Here is a 19,343-nt window from a genome sequence, read left to right on the forward strand (position 1 = left end):
TCATACAAGTTACCGCACATCGCACTGACGCTTGTTCCCACGGTTTTAAGTCCTTGAGAAAGGGAAAGAAGCTGTCTTTATTCGAAATGTCCATTATGTCTAGCATTAGGGCAGAAAGTCCATTTTTGCAGTGCTGGACTCCTGTGGTTTGTCTCACATTTATCAAGGAATGATGTGCCATCCAGGAAACATTACCAGGTAAAGAATCGAGCCTTCCTTCCACTCACTCAGCCTTCAGCTGCTCCCTCGACCTCCTCCTCATGAAATGGAATTCCAGCTCAAGTTCTCGAACAAGAGAGACATTCACTTTCAAATGAATCAAATATTTGAATATAAATAATTATAATGTCTCTATCTATTCTTGATAAAATAGCATATTCCTCCAAAATCTAATGTCCATGTTGATAATTGAACATTATGCACAAGTGCTTTTAAAGGAGACTTGACCTTTTTGTAATTAGCTCATTTCAAAGCCTTTCCTATTTGCGAATGCAAAAACAGCTTTGCACATCAAGCCATTTAACCGTTTTACCCTTTGATGTGTCAATGGCCTCTAGCATCCAAACCACTTCTTCCATCTCTGGTCTTTTACTAGGATCTGTATCCCAACACTGCTTCATCAAATTTGCTAAAGCTTCTGGACAATGTTTGGGAATTTCGGGTCTCATGTTCTACAGTCCAAAATTAGTCGCAAAGTTTGTTAGTTAGCTTCTTAACGTCAATTCTCAATATGAAAACTAGCTAGTAAATTAAACTTTGTACCTCATAAAGAATAGCTGAAGTCAATTCTGAAAAACCAATATTTGGATAAGGCATGTCACAGCAGTAGATCTCCCATAAACAAATTCCAAAACTATATACATCGCATTTGCGATCATATGGTTTAGAATTGATGACCTTCATTGGGATTATAACATTATATAAATACAACTAATGGATATGAACATGGACATAACTAAATAATTTGCATATAAAATAAAACTTTGATCATACTACGTACCTCAGGAGCCATGTAACTAATTGTGTCAGTGGCACTGTCACTTGTTACCTCTTCATGACTTGAAATTTCCACATTACATGTACCAAAGTCAGTTATTTTCAGTTTGAAATTTTTATCAAGAAGCATGTTTTCTGGCTTGACATTTCCATGAATAAGTTTCCAAGAGTGAAGATAAGCCAACCTAAAGGAATTCAAACAACATATCCATTTAATCTCTTTATTAAAACAATCTCTACACTTGAGAAAATGATTGAATTGAAACTCAAATAACTACAAAAGAGAGAGAGAGAGATATTAAAGAGCTTAATTTTACCCTCTTGCAAGGTGCAGTGCTAGATGAATGACAGTCTTCAAAGCCAACTTGTTTTCTCGATTCTTTGAAAGAAAAGATTTAAGGGTACCTCCGGAGAGATACTCGACAACAACATAAGTCATATTACTAAACACCCGAATTTCATGATTATCTCCTCGTAAAATAATTTCTGGTTCATCGATTTTGGCACCTATTAACTGAGGCATTAATTAAGAAGAAAAATAAGGTTATTAATTCTCAACACTTTAAAAAAAATAAAAAAATCAGAACATAATTAAAGCAAGACAATAATCAATAAAAAAAAGAATTGCTAATCTTCTAGAATATGCAAGAGAAGAGAATATAATGAAGCTGACAGATTAGGATTTAAAGTTACCTTAATAATATTAGGATGATCAATCGTGTACCAAAAAGAAATCTCCTCCTTGAATAGGCTCATGATCATAGGTAAATTGTTTGGGTTTTGGATCTTTTCCCTCCAATCAAACACTTTCACTGCAAATTTGTCACACAACAAACCAAATACTAATTTAAATTAATTCCACTAAAATTGAATCCATAACCATGAAAAGATCATTTATTGTCAATGCAATTCAGAAGAAGAAGAAGCAATTGAACATTTCTCTCTATAATATGTTTGGACGAGATCAATCTGGTTAATTTGCTGGATGTCATGGACTAAAAATTCAAAAAGATGCAGTACATAGAATTGATGAATGGGTATTGACTACTGTTCTGTATGACAAAAATATGAGTAAGGTGGATAAAGTTGGGGTTGCCTATACCCATATGGCATGGCATGTCTGGAAAACCAGATGCAATTAATGCGGTTATTGGTACGTAGGAAATATAACTGGATATCCTGGCAACAATATGTAGAATGAATTAAGTTGGCTTTGTAATATCATTTGCGAATTCAGATGCAATCGGATGGGTTTCTCAACCTCCATCCTCATTAGTTAATGATGAATAAGGACCGGCTCCCAACTTCTTCATCATAACTAGTCCAGTTGTATAATAAGATGTACTGATGAGAGATCAGCTATATATTGCTTCTCTATGCATCAGGTTTGAGTTTTAGCTTGTAAACCAGATGTCATATACTGATGAGAAGCTGTTGCTTCTCTACAATCTTCTTTGTTCTTTGGCCAAAAAAAAATCGTTTGTAGCCAAACTCGAATGCAAATTTCACATAAAACATAAACACAATTATCAGCACGTATTTTTGTACTGCGGCAAGGCATAGAGCATTAAACTACCATATAGTAAAACTTCACCATGAACAGGTTAATCTAAAAGAGTAGATAATTAATTTAAGTCGACATTACTAATCCATTAATGTTAGCAAAGTTTATAAATTAGTATAATCTGACATGTAAATAACTAACTAATCGTCCACATTCTCATGTTGCATATAATTAATAATTATGAAGCAATTTGATGAGATTGAAAGAAATATTTTTTTTTTATTTAGGATTTTAACATATTAATATATGTATGCCTAACCTGTAACGTCTTGATCGTCATAAAAACCTCTGAAGATTTCTACGGAAGTGCCTTTGCTCACCAATGCTTTAAATATGATGTTATTGGGATTAATTTCCCATTCTTCTTGGTTTGAGTTTGAGTTTGAGAGCAGTCCCTTTTCCACCTTTTCTCTTTCTTTAAGCTCTCCCATTGCCCATAGCAGATCGAGTTGCTCATCCATTTTTTTCAAATCTTTCTTTTTAATTGTTCTTGTTATTGTCCACCCTTCGCCTTCGTCCATCTCTCCCATTTCTTGCTCCATCAGTTCCCTACACAGTTTGTTTTTTCCTTTTTTTTTTTCTTTTTCCTTTTTGTTTCCAAGGAAAACGCTAGATTGGCTTGAAGATAAGTAACTAAAGGGGATTGGCTTGAAGATAAGTAACAAAAGAGGTAGCCAGTGGAACTGGATATATTTAGAAATTGTATTTTCCTAATTCTACCCAATTGCTGCTTCCTTTATACGTATTTTCCAAAGAGTTTTGTACTGTATATGATGCTTTGTATGAAGATAAATCAAATTAATTTAGTGAATAACTGGAAAGATATTGATAATAAACACATTCAAGTATTTAACAACGAAAAAAAAATGAAATAAGCAAGTAATATATGCATGATAAACGATGACTTTAAAATAACTTTTGTTTCATATTTAGTAGTTTTACATTTTTATTTTTTTATTTCACGTCCAATAAAGGTTTGGTATAGAGAAATAAAAATGAAAGATTTGACAGGAAATTAAATAATCGAAACATTAACAAAATTAATATGGATTGCAAAATTGATTTACTATAATAAGAGGGATCCCATAAATTTCAGAAACTGAAAATCAACTATTACAATTTCTATCAAAATTTAACATGATACGCGATTAAAAAGAAAAAAAAAAGATCATATGTAGTAATTGCAACCAATTTTGTGGAGATTTCTATTACCAGGAAGCATAATCCACAAGATCGTCTAATATAAGCTTTCATAAAGATTGGTTATACTGCAAGATTTCTGACGGCATGCAATTAAACCAGTATTTATGCGGCAGGAGGTATGGGAAAATTATAATGTCAACTGTGAAGCGAGAAGGATTCTACTATTTACATTGTTGTAGATCAACATACATACATACATACATATATATGTATATATGAACATAAAAAATATATATAAAAGCATGGATATACGCAATATATATATATATATATATAGATATATACGAATATAGTCATACAATAATTTCTTAAAATGGAAGACATGAATACGATAAAACAAGGTAATAAAAAAATATTTTTATATATTTTTATATAAAAATAATTAATGTAAATATAAAGATTGATATTTTTAATTAATATATAATCAAATTTTGCAAAAAAATTTTCTTGTTATTATACAAAATATATCATAGGCAAACCAGCTATCAATATTCTAAATTTATTTAATTTGTTATTATTTTAATTTAAATCTAATTAAATTTAGTAACAGTCCATAAACTTCTTTCTATATTATTTACATACTTATAATTTTATTTTTGTAATTTTCATCATTCAGATATGTTTTTAAATAATCATTTTTACCATTATAGTTTATTTATTCAATTTATAATAATAAAATTCTTGATCCTATTTAATTAATATTAAATATGAAAAAACATTTCTCCTAAAGCATGAACTCTTTCAAAGTTGGAAAAAAAAAAAAAAACACATCTTGTTTATTGGATATCAGTTTTGGGAGCTTCAACCAAACAAATTAGGTTAAGAAAGAAATTAATATGGGTTGGAGTTGCCCATAGCCCACTCTTTTTTTCTTTCTCCTATGTTGTTTTTGCTCATAGTATAAGAATCCTAAAATAAACCCTAATATTTTTATCCTTTCCATTAGTTTTCTTAATCATCTCACCATTCAGTTGTCTAATTCCCTTCTCACTCTCATTTTCTTTTTATTTTCTCCCGTGCAGCTTCACTTCTTTGTTCTCTTTTTTCTCTCGAAATCAAAATCCATTGTAAATACCTAATTTTATTCAAGACAATTTGATTATGTTTAATTTTAATGTTGGTTTAGACATATCAATTTTGAAAATTCGAATGTTTTAATTTGATTGAACTTATTTTGACTTTGTATTAAATATTTGAGAGATCATTTTGCATAAACTAAAACCTGATTCAATTCACTTTTGGATCAATTAGACTTGAAGGCCTGATAAAGATTTAAGTAATTTTTTATAGGGTCCAAATTCAAATTAAAGGACCAAACTCATCTTTAAAGCCCAATTCAGTTTTGGATTAAACTCAAGATATGGTCTTAAAAGCCCAAAAGCCAAAAAGGCTTACATTACAATCTTAAAACCCAATTGCTTTTTTTTTTAAGAGAAAAAAAAAAAAAAACCATGGTTGGCTGCCAATTTTTAGCTTTCCCCTTCACTTTCCATCTTTCTAAAAATCTCACTTTCTCTTTTACCAAACTTTCTTACCATTCCCAACTCTTTTTTTTTTTTTACAACCTATTTCACTCATTCAATCTCAACATAAATTGAGCAAAGTTTGTTGAACCAAAATTTGCCAGCATGAACACATTCAAAAAATCAATAGCTATTGTTATGTTCTGCAACTAGCCTCTAAAATCCTTACTCAAGCAAAGTCAACTTTTTTGGATTTGAAATAGAGCTAAAATGCTTTGAGACAATATAAAGGCAAAGATAGTTGATGAACAAAGAAAGGAGAACATGAATTTGAAACAAAAAATTCTTACCCTCAATTTGCCAATCGCCTCTTACTAGTTGAAAAACTAATACAAAATTCACTCACCAAGCTCCTCACAACCAACCTTTAACCACTCTCAAACAAACCTACCATACCATAATTACCAAACCTATTATCATCACTACCATTAGAACCATCCCACAAAGCCAAAAATATTACCATTAATCCCCAATTTCATTACCAAAACAAGTAAAAAATTGGAAACCATACAAAAAAAATGTCAACAAAAAAACTTTTTTTTTTGAAAAAAAAAAGTTAAAGCAAGCTACAATCTTCACTAGATGAAGAACCTAGTTAACCTATAAAAAAAAAGTACCATTCGACTACAATAGGAAAAAAAAGAAGAAAAAAAAATAAAAAAAATAGAAAAAAAGAGGAAAGAAGGTTAGTAGCTGGGGGAGTTTTTGATTGGAAAGGGAAATGATATAGGAGAAGAAAGAATAAGAGAAAATGAAGGGAAGGAAGGAAAAGAGAAAAAAAGAAAAAAAAAAAGAATGAGAAGAAGAAATAAGGAAAGAAAAGAAAAAAAGTCAAAAGAGCTTAGGTGGTTTAAAAAAACAGAAGAAAGCAAACTAAATTGGGTGACTCAGACTTGACTTTCGACTTAGCCAACCTAAAATACATCTCACTGGATCGAATTGCTTTATCTCTGGGCCTAACTCTAAAGTCTGTCTATTTTAGGTTGCTTGAATTGGGTATATATATATATATATATATTTTTTTTTTATTTTATTTTATTTTTGGTTGTATCATGTTGTTAAGTGATTCTAATTAATAATATAGTTTCATGACTTCTAAGAAAAGATTTATGTTAATAAAAATTATCCCTTTTCAAGACATAAATGAGGTTTCTTTAGATAAAATAAGATTATTTTTTAAGAAAAAATAATTTTAGAAACTCTACTTAGATATTAAAGAGAATCTATGTAATTATTTTTTATTAAAAAATGATGTCTTTACTTTAAAATTATTATGTGAATTTGTTATATGAAAACTAAATTTTTTAAATTTCATTTAGATATTAGATAATTAAAAAATAATAAAAATAAATATTTTTAACACAAAAATGCTATTTCTATTATGAATAAAATCTACTTAAATATACATAATTACATATTTTATTTAATTTATGTTGATATTGTCACATATGCATTTCGTGCATTAATGATAACTGTGGAAATAGTAAGGTATAATTTTAAAATTTTTTATGAAAATGAAATAATATTTCAAAAAGAAAAAATAATTTTGGAAATCCTATCTAAATATTAGAAGAATTCAAATCATATTTTACTAAGGGACATCATTCTTATTTTTACCAAAAATAATTATCAGAATTTTTTAAATGGAAGATTAATTTTCTTAAATTTTACCTAAATACTAGGGAATTAAAGAAAACTTTCCAACATAAAATAAAATAATAACAAATAAAAATTCTTTTATCAAATTTTTTTCAAAATAAATGATAAAAAATAAAAATAAAAAAGAATAAAATCAAATGTTTATAAGATGAATTCCATTGATCATTTGTATCTTTAAATGTGCATTTGTATCTTTTAACTTGTATCATTTGTCTGTTTTATGTTACGTAATTTGCATTTCATTATTTTTAAAAATATAAATTAATAAATGATGATTTTGAAAAATTATTTTAAATAAAAAACTAATATTCTTAAGTAAAAAATAATTTTGAAACCCTACTTAAATATTGAAAAGCTTTTCAGTAATTACTTTTTATAAATGAATATTAAGCCAGATTTTGAAGATTATTATAAGAATACTATGTGGAGAGACATTTCTCAAAATTCTACCTAAATATTAGAGAATTTAAAAAAAGCTTTAAGAATAAGGATTTTCATCTTATTCCTAAACAAAAGGTTTTTAAAAAGATTTTTTTTTTTAAAAATAAAAGTTAAGATGATTATTTTAAATATTAGAATAAAATCATTTTTATCAAAACAAAAGGATAACATATGATCAACCGGTATCGTTTTTAAAATAGGTGTTGTGGATGTATTAATTTTTTCTCACACATAATTGTATTCCCAAACCATATTTTTGTTTTTCAAAGACAAAAAATAGTCTTCTTAATAAATTTTAATTACCTTTAAATTTTATTAAAAATATAAATTTTATAGGTGGCTAATCACACCTAATTAAAAAGATTGGTTGCAACTTTCCTTGATTTTTAAATTTTCATCCAACGGTTCTCTAAACCGTTATGTAAGCTTAGTGACTTCATTAGGGAAGTCATTTATTTTATAAAGTTAGGCCAAAATTGGTCATGTGTTATCTTAAATCTTGATTTAATGATTTTAATTGATATTTAATATTAATTCTCTTATTTTATTTTTTAAAAAAATTTAAGAAAAATGAAAAATAAGTAAAATTTTGCAAAATAAATAAATAAATAATTGTGGCATTTTTTTGCCAATAAAATTATGGGAATTTAGGATATGGGTATTTTTGGTAAAGAAATGACAAAGATTTGTTCCTTCGCACACATAATCATATGTGCATTACATGCTTAAGCTTTATACTTAGGCTCTTATTCTTTTAAGAAAGAGTAAAGTACTTATGCTCTCATAAGATAAATACCTCTACAATGTCTAGCTAAACATTCCCATTTAGATCGAACTCTTTTTGTTTGTGACCTATAATGAGTGATGATTTGATTGCTTTATTAGTTTATAATAGACGATGATGTAAAGAGTAATTTGAGAATTTTTAGACATAAAAATCTTAACCCAACATTTAATGAACCTTAAGGGCTAACTAGGATAGAGTCATGCCAAACCTTTTCTCATAAAATATACTCGAAGATAGGACATATAAGGGAACACTCTTTACCTTTCACTTAATTTTTTTTTTTTTTAAATTCATGAACCGTAGAACAAGTGATGTATGACAACGTTTTGAAACTTGTAATAAAATGAAACCTTGCCTCAAAGGTACCACGCTACTTGATAAAAGCCCGAGTATATATGTTTCTAGAATAAAAAAAGAAAATTTTCTGATAAGTAAAGGAAAAATGTTTTCAAGACAATAAAACTAGGTTCTTTTTCTGTCTTGAAATTTTATTTGTTACAAATCTATTTTTACTAACTTTTTTATTTTGTGTTTTTTTCTTCTTTTTTACATGCATCATTAATGGTAAAACAATTACATTGAGGGTATTTTTATTTTAAAACAGTGTCCAATTAGAAGAACTACCATTATGACCTTAGAATCTCAAGATTTACATCTAGTATTTATGATTAGTAACACGTATTAGGAAGTTAAGGATCAATCCAAGAATGGGCAACAAAAGGATGAGTATTGTTTAGTAGAAGGATAAGTATCGAATCTTTCCAAAATAATTCATTTAGACGTACGTCAGAATAATTTGATTGACTTGGAAAATATTTAAAATCAGTGGAAGGTAGAGAGAAAAAACGCTTTTACTAAAAAACACAGAGATGTAGTGATACTTATTTCGATAAAGGTAAATGAATGGTTGATAAAGGTAATAATATGATTTTTGAACCCACTGTATTATTGCTTCACCTTCAACAAAGAAGATATGATACCCACCATTAAGGAATACACTACTTTGCTCTATATAAAGTTGTTTAGGTTAGATTGAATATATTAAAAAAAATAAAAGAAATTAAGGTATTGAAAAATGTTTGTTAAAATAATAGGTTTGGATGTCAAGGTGATCAATAAGAAAAAAAGGGCTAGTAACTCAAAAACCCTAATGAAGATCGAGTCATTGACATTTTTACCTTGGCAGTTTATGGTTTGATGATCTTTCCTTAGGGCAAGTTAAAGTGTCAATGGTAGACTTGTTTGCTTAATTGAAAAACCGTGTCAACCCTTCACCAACTATCTTAGCGAGGCAATTAGGTCATTGAATTACTATCGTAAAAAAAAGGAAAGGCATTTTTTGGGATGTGTGCAATTTTTATACATTTGGTTCCAAAGCCACTTTTGCAGTGGAAATAAAGTTTCTATCCAACCATACAAGAAATCTTTTGTCCCTAATATAGAATTTTGCAAGAAAAAATGGCAAGAAACCTCACTAAAAAGTAATGGATTGTATTTTTTCATAATTTCAACAAAGAAAATGTGACATGAAGAGCATCTTAAATGCCTCATGTGTTTATACTATATAATTTTGTAATGATAAACCATGGGTTTTGCTTTTAGGGATTTTGGGAGCCACAAGTTATGCACCACTCATATTTAGAAGATAATATGGGTTCAAAGAGTTTGTTCCAATTACTCATGGGTTGAACTAGTAAGAGTTTGATTATGGAAAAGCTAATTATATGGGCAAAGTACCTAATATCACCAAAGCATGGAGACAAACTTACCAGTTAGAATTAGGAAGGTGTCATGATGATATAATCTCGGGGTATTTGGTGATAAGAGTAAAATGGGTCAACGATATAATTCTCCTTTCAGATGATGGTTCTAATTAAATGGTTGATCCATGGGCAAAAGCACCACCATCAAAAGCTGAATTTGTAAAACTTTACTTAAGGTAGAAAATAAAATGATGTGGAAGAAAAATCTAATACTTCATAAAGAATTCGGATAATTGAAATGAAGCCATCTTACACGAAAGTCAATTAGAAAAACTCATAAAAGATAGAAATGTGATTTGTGGTGACATTAGAACTTGCACAAGAAAAATAAAGGGTTAAGAGATTAGTTAAAAGATAGTAAGATCAGACCCAATAGCAAATAACAACAAAAAACTAATGAGCTTTGAGGGACGATATAGTATTGGAAGTGTAAAGTTACAAAAAATGAAGAAAAGGTTGCTCGGCCTACCCAAGAACAATAAAATTAGGAGAATCTGTTTTCAATCAATATGGCAAGGTTGTTAAAAAGCTAAAAAAAAAATGAAAAGTTGAAAACAGATTTGAAATGGCAAAAGATGAAATGTCTAAAAATATAAGGAGAAAAGGATATGCTCCACTATGTAGTTAAGAGGTTAGAGCAACAATTACAAAAATATATGAATCATATCACAACAATGTGAAATGAATGGTAAGAGATAGAAATAGATTAAAAGTACACATGTTATATAGATAGATGCCCACATAAAGTGAAAAGTGGAAAGGTCAGGGAGGTAAACGCACATAGATCACTTGATTACCAAAATTTGTAAAGCAGTAAGAAAAGCAAGACAAATAGTCAAGAAAGCTAAAGCTCTACAGCAAGAAGCTACCCTAACTAATAGATATAAGTAACATCTAATCAACTTTCTAAATGAAGCCAAAGAACAATATGAACAAGTTAAATATTTTTATGAATTTAATTCAAGAATGTTGGATGATATGTAATCTTGAGTACCTTGAAATCAATGAAAATTTCTTTTGTTTAAAATGTCTAAAAGTGTATATCCCATAGTTTTTTTAGAGTTATCCTTTACAATTAAATATAATATACCAAATTTATTAATCATTACTTATAATTCAAGTTCAAAGTCCCATAGTTTATTAAGAGCTATGCTTTATAAAAGTGAGTCAGTCTTGTAACTGTAACTGGTAGATCTCAAGGTTAATCTTTGAGGATTAGTCAAAGTGCAATTACCATGAGTACATCAGAGGATCTGATGATCTCTAGCAAAACTTATGTCTAACAAAAGAAGAAAAGGAAGGGGTCGAAACCATGGTCGAAATAGAAAACAAAGCGGAATGAACGGATGCATGAAAGGTTGGTAAGTTGCTCACACAACGACCTTTAAATAAAGAAGCAATGAAAACAACGTTGAAACTGATATGGAAGATTCCAAAGGATATGGATATAGTAGATCTAGAAGACAATTTATTCTTGTTCAAAATTTCCACAGTACTGGACAAAAAAAAGTCATAGAAAGATCGTTTTGGAGTTTTGACAAATAGTTGATATTGTTTAGTAACTATAAGAGGGAGTTAAAACCTAAAGACTACATTTTCTCACAAGCACTATTATGGATTAATGTATGCTACCTGTCTTATAGGATGAAAAACTGAAAAACTGCAACAAGTATTAGCAACAAGATAAGTACTTTAACATGATAGATGCAAGCCTGAAGAACGAAGGCTAGGTAAGATTTTTAAGAATTAGGGTGAAAGTGGATATAACCAAACCATTACGGAGGGCTATTCTACTAAATAAGACGCTAAGAATAAATAAGGTATAGGGATAACATAGCCATGAGAGATTACCTAGCTTCTGTTACATATATGGAGCACTTTGAAGATGATTGCAAAAAGGGAAGAAAGAAGGTAGGTAATGAAAACCTAATAGGTAGGCAATATGAAAGTTAGCTTAAAGCCTCACTGGTGAAAAATAAAAAAACAGTATGGGAGAGAGGACTACTAAGGAACAAACAACGCATGAAAGAGGGTGATTAGGCTGGTGAAAATATGTACACGACGACGATGGCTAACAAAAGGGTAGCAAGGAGGTTGAGTATGGCAAGATATTGTGATAATTACAAAATGCATGATTTTTAGTGTAGGCTAGTTACAAGCAAGGATTCAAATAGTAGTGTTACAGTAGAATAGTGACCATGAAATTATGGTAATGCCACCACCTACCATTGCTATTAAAGAAAATGTGGTTGAAAAATTTAATCACACTTAAAACGGTGTGTAATGGCCATTGAAAAATGATGTAACAAAGAATAACAGCAATAACAATCCGTTGTTGCCACTATCCTATTTTTTCATCAGTACAAATTAAAAAAAAAACTTTCAAGTTTCAACCCAAGCTGTCAAAATTATAAAAAATCAGAATAAAATAACTAAGATTGCAAAAGCAAAAGTAAAAACAAAAGCCAAAAGAAAAGATAACTAAGTCAGTCAATATCATTATCATATTCTTAGTTTCAAAATTTATCTAAAAACCTTAAAAAATAGTATCAACTATCAACTATCAATCATTCAATCGACAGCTACCCAAATTCAAATCAACCTCAAATCTTCAATTAACAATCAAAATCAAAGAAAGTAAGAAGAAATTAAATTATCTATTTTTGTAAAATTTTTTTAGAATAATGTTGATATTTGTGTTTGTGAGAATCTAAGTGAGAGAGACAAGGATATATGATAGAGAAATGTAGGAAAAAAGAATAGTTGGTTGAGTTGATTTGAGAGAACGATATCAAGAAAAAAGTTGAAAATGAATAGAAAAAATTTTGGGGAAAATTTAGGGACTATTTGAAAGAGAATCGGGGAGTGGGGTGGGTTGTTGGGTCTTGCTCCGATAAGGTGATGGGTGGGGGGTGGGATTGGGTGGGTGGGGTACGTTAGGGGTAAGGTGGGGTTATATGCATTGAGAGCAGGGTGAGGATGAATGATTTTTATTTAATTTTATAACTAATTTTATTAAAATATAAATTTAAAATTTTGTAATTTAAAAAAAATTTTTAAATAAAATTTAATTAGAATGATTGAAATTTTATAATTGAAAAAAAATTAAGAGATTAATAATTTAATATGATATATATATAAGGATTTTAGATAAAAAATTTTAATAAATTTTTTTGTATAAATTAAATGAAAAATAATTAAAATTAAATATTATATTTTGATTTTATTTTTTATTAATTTATAATTTTATATTTGAAATTTAATAATTTTTTTGTTGTTTTGGTATTTATATTGTTGTTAATTCTTTTGCTATTAAATTAATTCTTATTAATTTATTTTTATTTTTGTGTAATTATTTAATATTCTATCTATTATAATCTAACTAAAATTGTGAATAGTTTTTTTTTAGAAAATAAAAAATATAGTATCATAAACTATTTTAAAAATTATTAAATAAAAATTTTTATAATTATAATTATAATTATTATATTTTATAATAAATTATACAAAATTAAAAAAATTTATGATCACGATGACTCGATGACCATAATAATTTTTATTATATTTAAAAATATGATAAATATGATGTGATAAAAAATATGACTGTAACTGTTATTTAGATACCTTGTTAGAAGCTTCAAATTTTGTGGAGAGCAGCATGTAAAACAACGTGACGTGCGGAGGCAATCTGTGGTGGCACTACGGCATGCAAACTAGCTGGTGACTTGGGCTTAGAAAATGGACCGCATGGGAAAGAAATTGATTTAAGGCCTACAGATATACTAGACGTTGGTATAGGGGGAGTTTTAAAGGAATGGGCCAATAAGAAGGAAGGGACGACATAAATTCCACTGGACCCATACTCACAAAGGCCCATACATTGCAACAAGACTATAAAGCATTACGAAAAAAACCCAAATAAAGAAAGCACAGAGGAAATTGAGGACTTGGATTATGGGGAAAATGTGCATGGAATTGGGAAAGCACAGCAGATGGCACAGATCAACACAATAGCAAACAAAAAGATCCAAAGACCGAAATGGAAGAAATTGGCACAAGACATAAAAGAAACTGGGAATGTAGTGAATGTAAAAACGGAAAAAAGAAAACAGACAAAAGAAAGCTTAGATAAGATGGAGCTTAACAATGATGGCAAGAGGAGCAAAAGCAATGGGGAAGCAAGAAATGGAATGAAACAACATTGAAACGACAATGACTTGATACCAGTCCCGTTGAGACAAATTAGAAGCTTAGCTGAAAACTGTCGTAGGCTTGGGAACCTATGAGCAGTTCAAGCTCTTCAGAAGATTCTGAAGAAGGAAGACCCCGAGGTGGTTTTCTTGATGGAAACTAATCAAAGAATGTAAAAATGGATAGGGTTAAAAGATAATGTAAGATGTAAAGGATGTTCAATTTAAAAGTAAAAGAAAGGGGTGGAGGACTACTTATGTTATGGAAAGATTAAATCTCATTGAACCTTCTCAGTTATGAAAACACCACATAGATATGGATGTTATAGATACAGAGGGAAAAAGATGAAGGATGATGAGGTATCATGACGAGGCGTCTATAGTGATGAAGGAACTGCATAGGACCTGTTAAGGGGACTAGAAAGACAAAAAAACACTACATGAATTTGTCTGGGGGACTTTAATGAGATAATATGGAGCATCGAAAAGGAAGGAGGAGCGATATGACCAGAAAGGCAAATAGAGGAGTTTAGAATGGTGTTGAAGGAAATAGGACTAAATGATTTGGGACACCATGGACCTTGCTTCACATGGGAAAGAGGGAAGACAGAACAAATCGAATCCGTGAAAGGCTAGATGCAGCAGTGGCTATGAATGCATGGACCAAGCTTTTTCCACATCATTTGGTGAAACATCTCACATGGTCTGTATCAGATCATAGGCCAATCATCGTGGACATGGTGGGGAGAAAACCAAGATGGTAAAACAGTTGCAAAAGGACAAGGAGAAGGTTTGAGGAAATGTGGATAGGTGAACCAGAGTGCATGGGGATAATTAAAAAAAGTTGGTCAGAAAGAGGGACAAGATGCTGCGAGAGAGAATAGAAGAGGTACTGGGCAGACTTAAAGGATGGAGCAAGAGGAAGTTCCATCATATAAGGACAAAATTTGAAAAGTTCAATGATGACCTAGGCAAAATTCAACAAAGGAGCATAAGTGGGGAAACAATGGCAGAGGAAAAGAAGCTAAAGGACATGCTGAACCGACAACAAGAACAAGAGGAAGTCTATTGGAAGTAGTGTGCAATAACAAATTAGCTTCGGGAAGCTGATAGGAACACAGTTTTTCCAAGCACAAGCGACAGAAAGGAAACGCACCAATAGAATATATGGTGTGGAGGACGATGATGGAGCATGGCTTGAGGAGGGACATATTTCCAACCAGTCAGTGGGGTATTTTAGAAAACTTTTTAAAACACAAGGTGTAACGTACGTGGATGATGCTATAGAGAAAATTATACCTTGTGTAACAAATGAGTTGAACGAATGGCTGGTATCCAAGTTCACAACAGAGGAAATCTACATTGCAGTCAAACAAATACATCCCATAAAGGCCTCGGACCCGATGATATGCCCACGTTATTTTTTCAAAAATATTGAGATATTATAGGACTAGATATAATGAAATACTGACTTAATTTTTTGAATGGAGGGAGTGGATTGAAGGGACAAATGATACATATATAGTTTCGATTCTGAAAGTCAAGGCACCTAGGAAGATTACCTAGTACCGCCAAATTAGCTTGTGTAATATGCTGTACAAGATAATCGCTAAGACCTTAGCAAATAGGCTAAAACGAATCCTACCACTTTACATAAGCGAGAATCAGAGTGCTTTTATACCAGGCTGCTTGACATCCAATAATGTGATTATAGCCTATGAGTTGCTCCACACAATGAAGCGAAATAAAAAGGGTTAGGAGGGGTAGTGTGCTTTAAAACTTGATATGAGCAAGGCCTAGATAGAGTGGAGTGACCTTACTTAGATTCAGTGATGGAAAGAATGGGATTTGACTAAAGATGGAGATTACTCATAATGAATTACATAAAATCTGTCACATACAATGTGGTGACCAATGGTTTCATGTTTGAAACAATCTACCCGGAGAGAGGGCTTAGACAAGGGGATCCACTTTCCCTATACCTATTCTTGATATGTACCGAAGGCTTGTCGGCATTGCTATCTAAAAAACAAAAGGAAGGTTTATTACAAGTTGTTCTAGCGAGTGTTTAGGGCTCAAGAATCACTCACCTTTTCTTTGTAGATGATACTTTGCTTTTCTTTAAGGCAAACCAACAGGATTGCAGAAGGGTGAGAGACTTGCTAAGGGAATACGAAGAAGGTTCTGGGCAATAGATGAACTATGACAAATCGAGCTTATTTTTTAGTACAAATTCTTGTGAGGAGGCCAAGAATATTGTAAAAAACAGTTTTGGGATACAAATAACAACAAACCTGGAGAGATATTTGGGACTTACCATGTTTATTGGGAGAGGGAAAAGATAGGTCTCTAGAGGAATATTAGAGAACATGAAAGGAAAATAAAAATATAGAGCTATAGATGGTTGTCTACAGGGGTAAGGAGGTATTTGTGAAGTCTGTGTTACAATCTATGTCTTCTTACGCGAAGTCTTGTTTCATGTTCCCAAAAGGCTTGTGCCATGATATTAATATGCTAATTAATTACTAAATTCTGGTGAAGGATATCTCTGGACACAGGAAGAATACACTAGAAATCGTGGAGGCACATGTGCATGGCAAAGAGCGCTGGTGGCATGGGATTCAGGGACATGGATTGAGTGCTTCAACAAAGCCTTACTGGCAATGCAAGGTTGGCACCTCATACATAACAACTCATCACGCGTGCACAATGTCATGAAGGCCAATTATTTCCCAGAAACGTCTTTTCTTGAAGCTGAGCTGAGGAGGAAGCCATCATACGCATGGAGAAGCATCCGGATAGGGAAGGAGGTACAAAACCTTGGGACTAGGTGGAGGGTGGAAGAGGGAGGAAATATTAAGTTATGGACAGAAAAATGGATCCCAAAGGAAGGCCGCTTCATACTTGAACCAAAAAGGGGATATAACCCAACAGAAGAGAGGGTAGGCTCTTTAATAAATAAAGTGCAAAGTTGCTGGGATGAAGATAAGCTAAGGGAGCGTTTCTCGACAGAAACAGGATGGGAGATCATGGCAATTCTAGTTAGCAACATACCACTGCCCGATATCTAGGTATGTCACTTAAAAATTTCGGGCACTATAGCGTGAGAATTGGGTACCATCTACTGCTGTCAAGGGACAACGTGGCCAGTCCACCGCGACAAACAGAAAGGGAGATGACGGGAAGTGATAGTAACTTGAACTGGAACAGAAATTGGTATTTATCTATCCCCAGCAAAATTAGAATTTTTGCATGGAGATTGGGACAGGAAGCAATCCCAGTGTATGAAAGACCAAAGACAAAGAAAATAAGAGAACGTGCGATATGCCCACCATGCCAAATGCATGATGAAACCGTATTGCATGCCATCAAAGACTGCATCCATGCAAAGAAGGTATGGATACACGCAGGTTATGGAAGAGACTGGCAAGAATCCCAAACACAATCCATGAAGGAATGGTTTAACCTACTGGTCAACAACATAGAAAAGGACAAGCTGTTAGTGTGTTAGTGGTTGAAGCATATTCTGACCAAAGCCTTACCAAAGGCAAGGTTTGAAACATTGAGGAAAAGTCTTGGTGTTTCCAGCAGAAATGCCAAGGAGGAGTGTTAGTGTGTTAGTGGTTGAAGCAACTAGATATGGCATTTCTACTGGTATTTTTGTAATAGGTTTTGCCATCTGATCAGTTTAGGTAACATGATGGATCTATGAATGGTGATCCATACTGTTAGGCAAACAACTCTTGTAGTAGTTAAACAAAATTTTGTATGTTTAAAGCCTATATATTAATGAAATGAAGCTCATGATCTGATGAACCAATTTACTTCAAGTGACAGATTAGTTTCTGCTGTTTTTTGTTCTTCCTCTGCTCTAAATCCTTCACAAGCTCTATCGAATCATTGTAATGTGCAGGGCAATATGGTTTTCCAGGAACGAAGGCCTCAAAAACGGAAGACACAAAAGATACCAGAAAACGGTAGATTTTGTCGATCAGTATTTAAAGGCAGACTCACGAGGGCTATGGCTAGATGGAGTGCGCCCACCAGAGAAACTGTGAAAGTGAACTTCGATGGGGCATTGGACATAGGACGAAGCGTTGGAGGAGAGGGGCTGATTGCCAGAAACAATGAAGGAAAGGTCTTGGGAGCAAAATATGAGATTACTGCTAGGATAAAAGATGCGGCAATAATAAAGGGATTAGAAGCGTTTAAGGCAGCAGAGTTTACGAAAGAAATGGGACATTGTGCTGGAAGGAGACGCCAAAGGATTTAATTCACGTATCACACAAAAACATGGCATTAACCTATCATTGATTGGGAACCAGGTGGAGGAGGTAACGATGGGTCTAGCAACCTTTCTCTATTGGCAATGAACGCATGTCCAGAGGGAAGCGAACGTGGCAGCGCATAAGCTAGCAAGAATGGTGGCGGAAAGTATGGCAAACAGATACTGGTTGAATGAATTTCCAGTTGAAATAGAATGCATTGTAACCCATGATGCTATTTACTAATCAATGAAAGTGCTTCTGTTCAAAAAAAAAAAAAAAATTTTGTGCTCACACCAAACATTTGTACGATATTAAACAGGTTCTGTCCCCACTTCGAGTGCAATTGGCGTCTCACTAACCAAGAAACGCCAGAAATCAATGCTTTAATTGTTTACATTTTCAAGGTTCCAACGATTCAGGAAAACAAAGACTGCTGTATATAAAAACAGAGACGAAAGACTCGCTCTACGCGAGGTCATCAATCATCCAACTTGGTACAAAGGAAGAATCACGAATGGCCCCCATCCACACCTCATTTCAAGCCCCAAGCATCAACAATTAATTTGTATTCTAGTATTTTATCGCAAAAGCCCAGGAATGGTGATTTGGGGGGGGGGGGGGGGGCTGGAAATGAAGGAGCAACGGTGGTAATCTGTAGGAAATGTGGGAACAGATCCAAAACCCTTAATTTGTCTCTTTGGTACATGTCCTCCTGTGGCCACCAGGGCAATTCTTAATTTGATCAACTGGACTGATTAATCAAGAAGAATTCGTGTAATTCAACTGAAATGTGATCCACTGACCCTTTACCAACCAAAGTTTGATTTTGATGTTCCTAATGCATATCATATGCCATGACAAACATAGACCATTTTACTTGTAGACCAACATGTGTTTACATATTTGTAGTATCAGAAGTAACTGCAGAGATCGGAGAATGAATTTTACA

At 32.0% G+C, this 19,343-nt stretch overlaps 1 protein-coding gene across 1 annotated transcript; it reads right to left on the bottom strand.

Annotated features, from left to right (window-relative positions):
* Positions 1 to 312: 312 nt before the first annotated feature.
* On the bottom strand, positions 313 to 3,245 carry LOC111317418 (serine/threonine-protein kinase 54-like). The gene is made up of 6 exons (XM_022919848.2): positions 2,820 to 3,245; positions 1,690 to 1,808; positions 1,314 to 1,510; positions 1,001 to 1,181; positions 763 to 897; positions 313 to 671 (listed from the first exon to the last, which is right to left on the bottom strand). Exons 1-6 carry the CDS (start codon positions 3,100 to 3,102, stop codon positions 480 to 482), a joined length of 1,107 nt encoding a protein of 368 aa, XP_022775583.2. The 5' UTR covers positions 3,103 to 3,245; the 3' UTR covers positions 313 to 479.
* Positions 3,246 to 19,343: the final 16,098 nt, after the last annotated feature.

Source organism: Durio zibethinus, chromosome 2, assembly GCF_047325235.1.
Source record: "Durio zibethinus cultivar Kanyao isolate XHJ-2024 chromosome 2, ASM4732523v1, whole genome shotgun sequence".
NCBI classification, from domain to species: domain Eukaryota; kingdom Viridiplantae; phylum Streptophyta; class Magnoliopsida; order Malvales; family Malvaceae; genus Durio; species Durio zibethinus.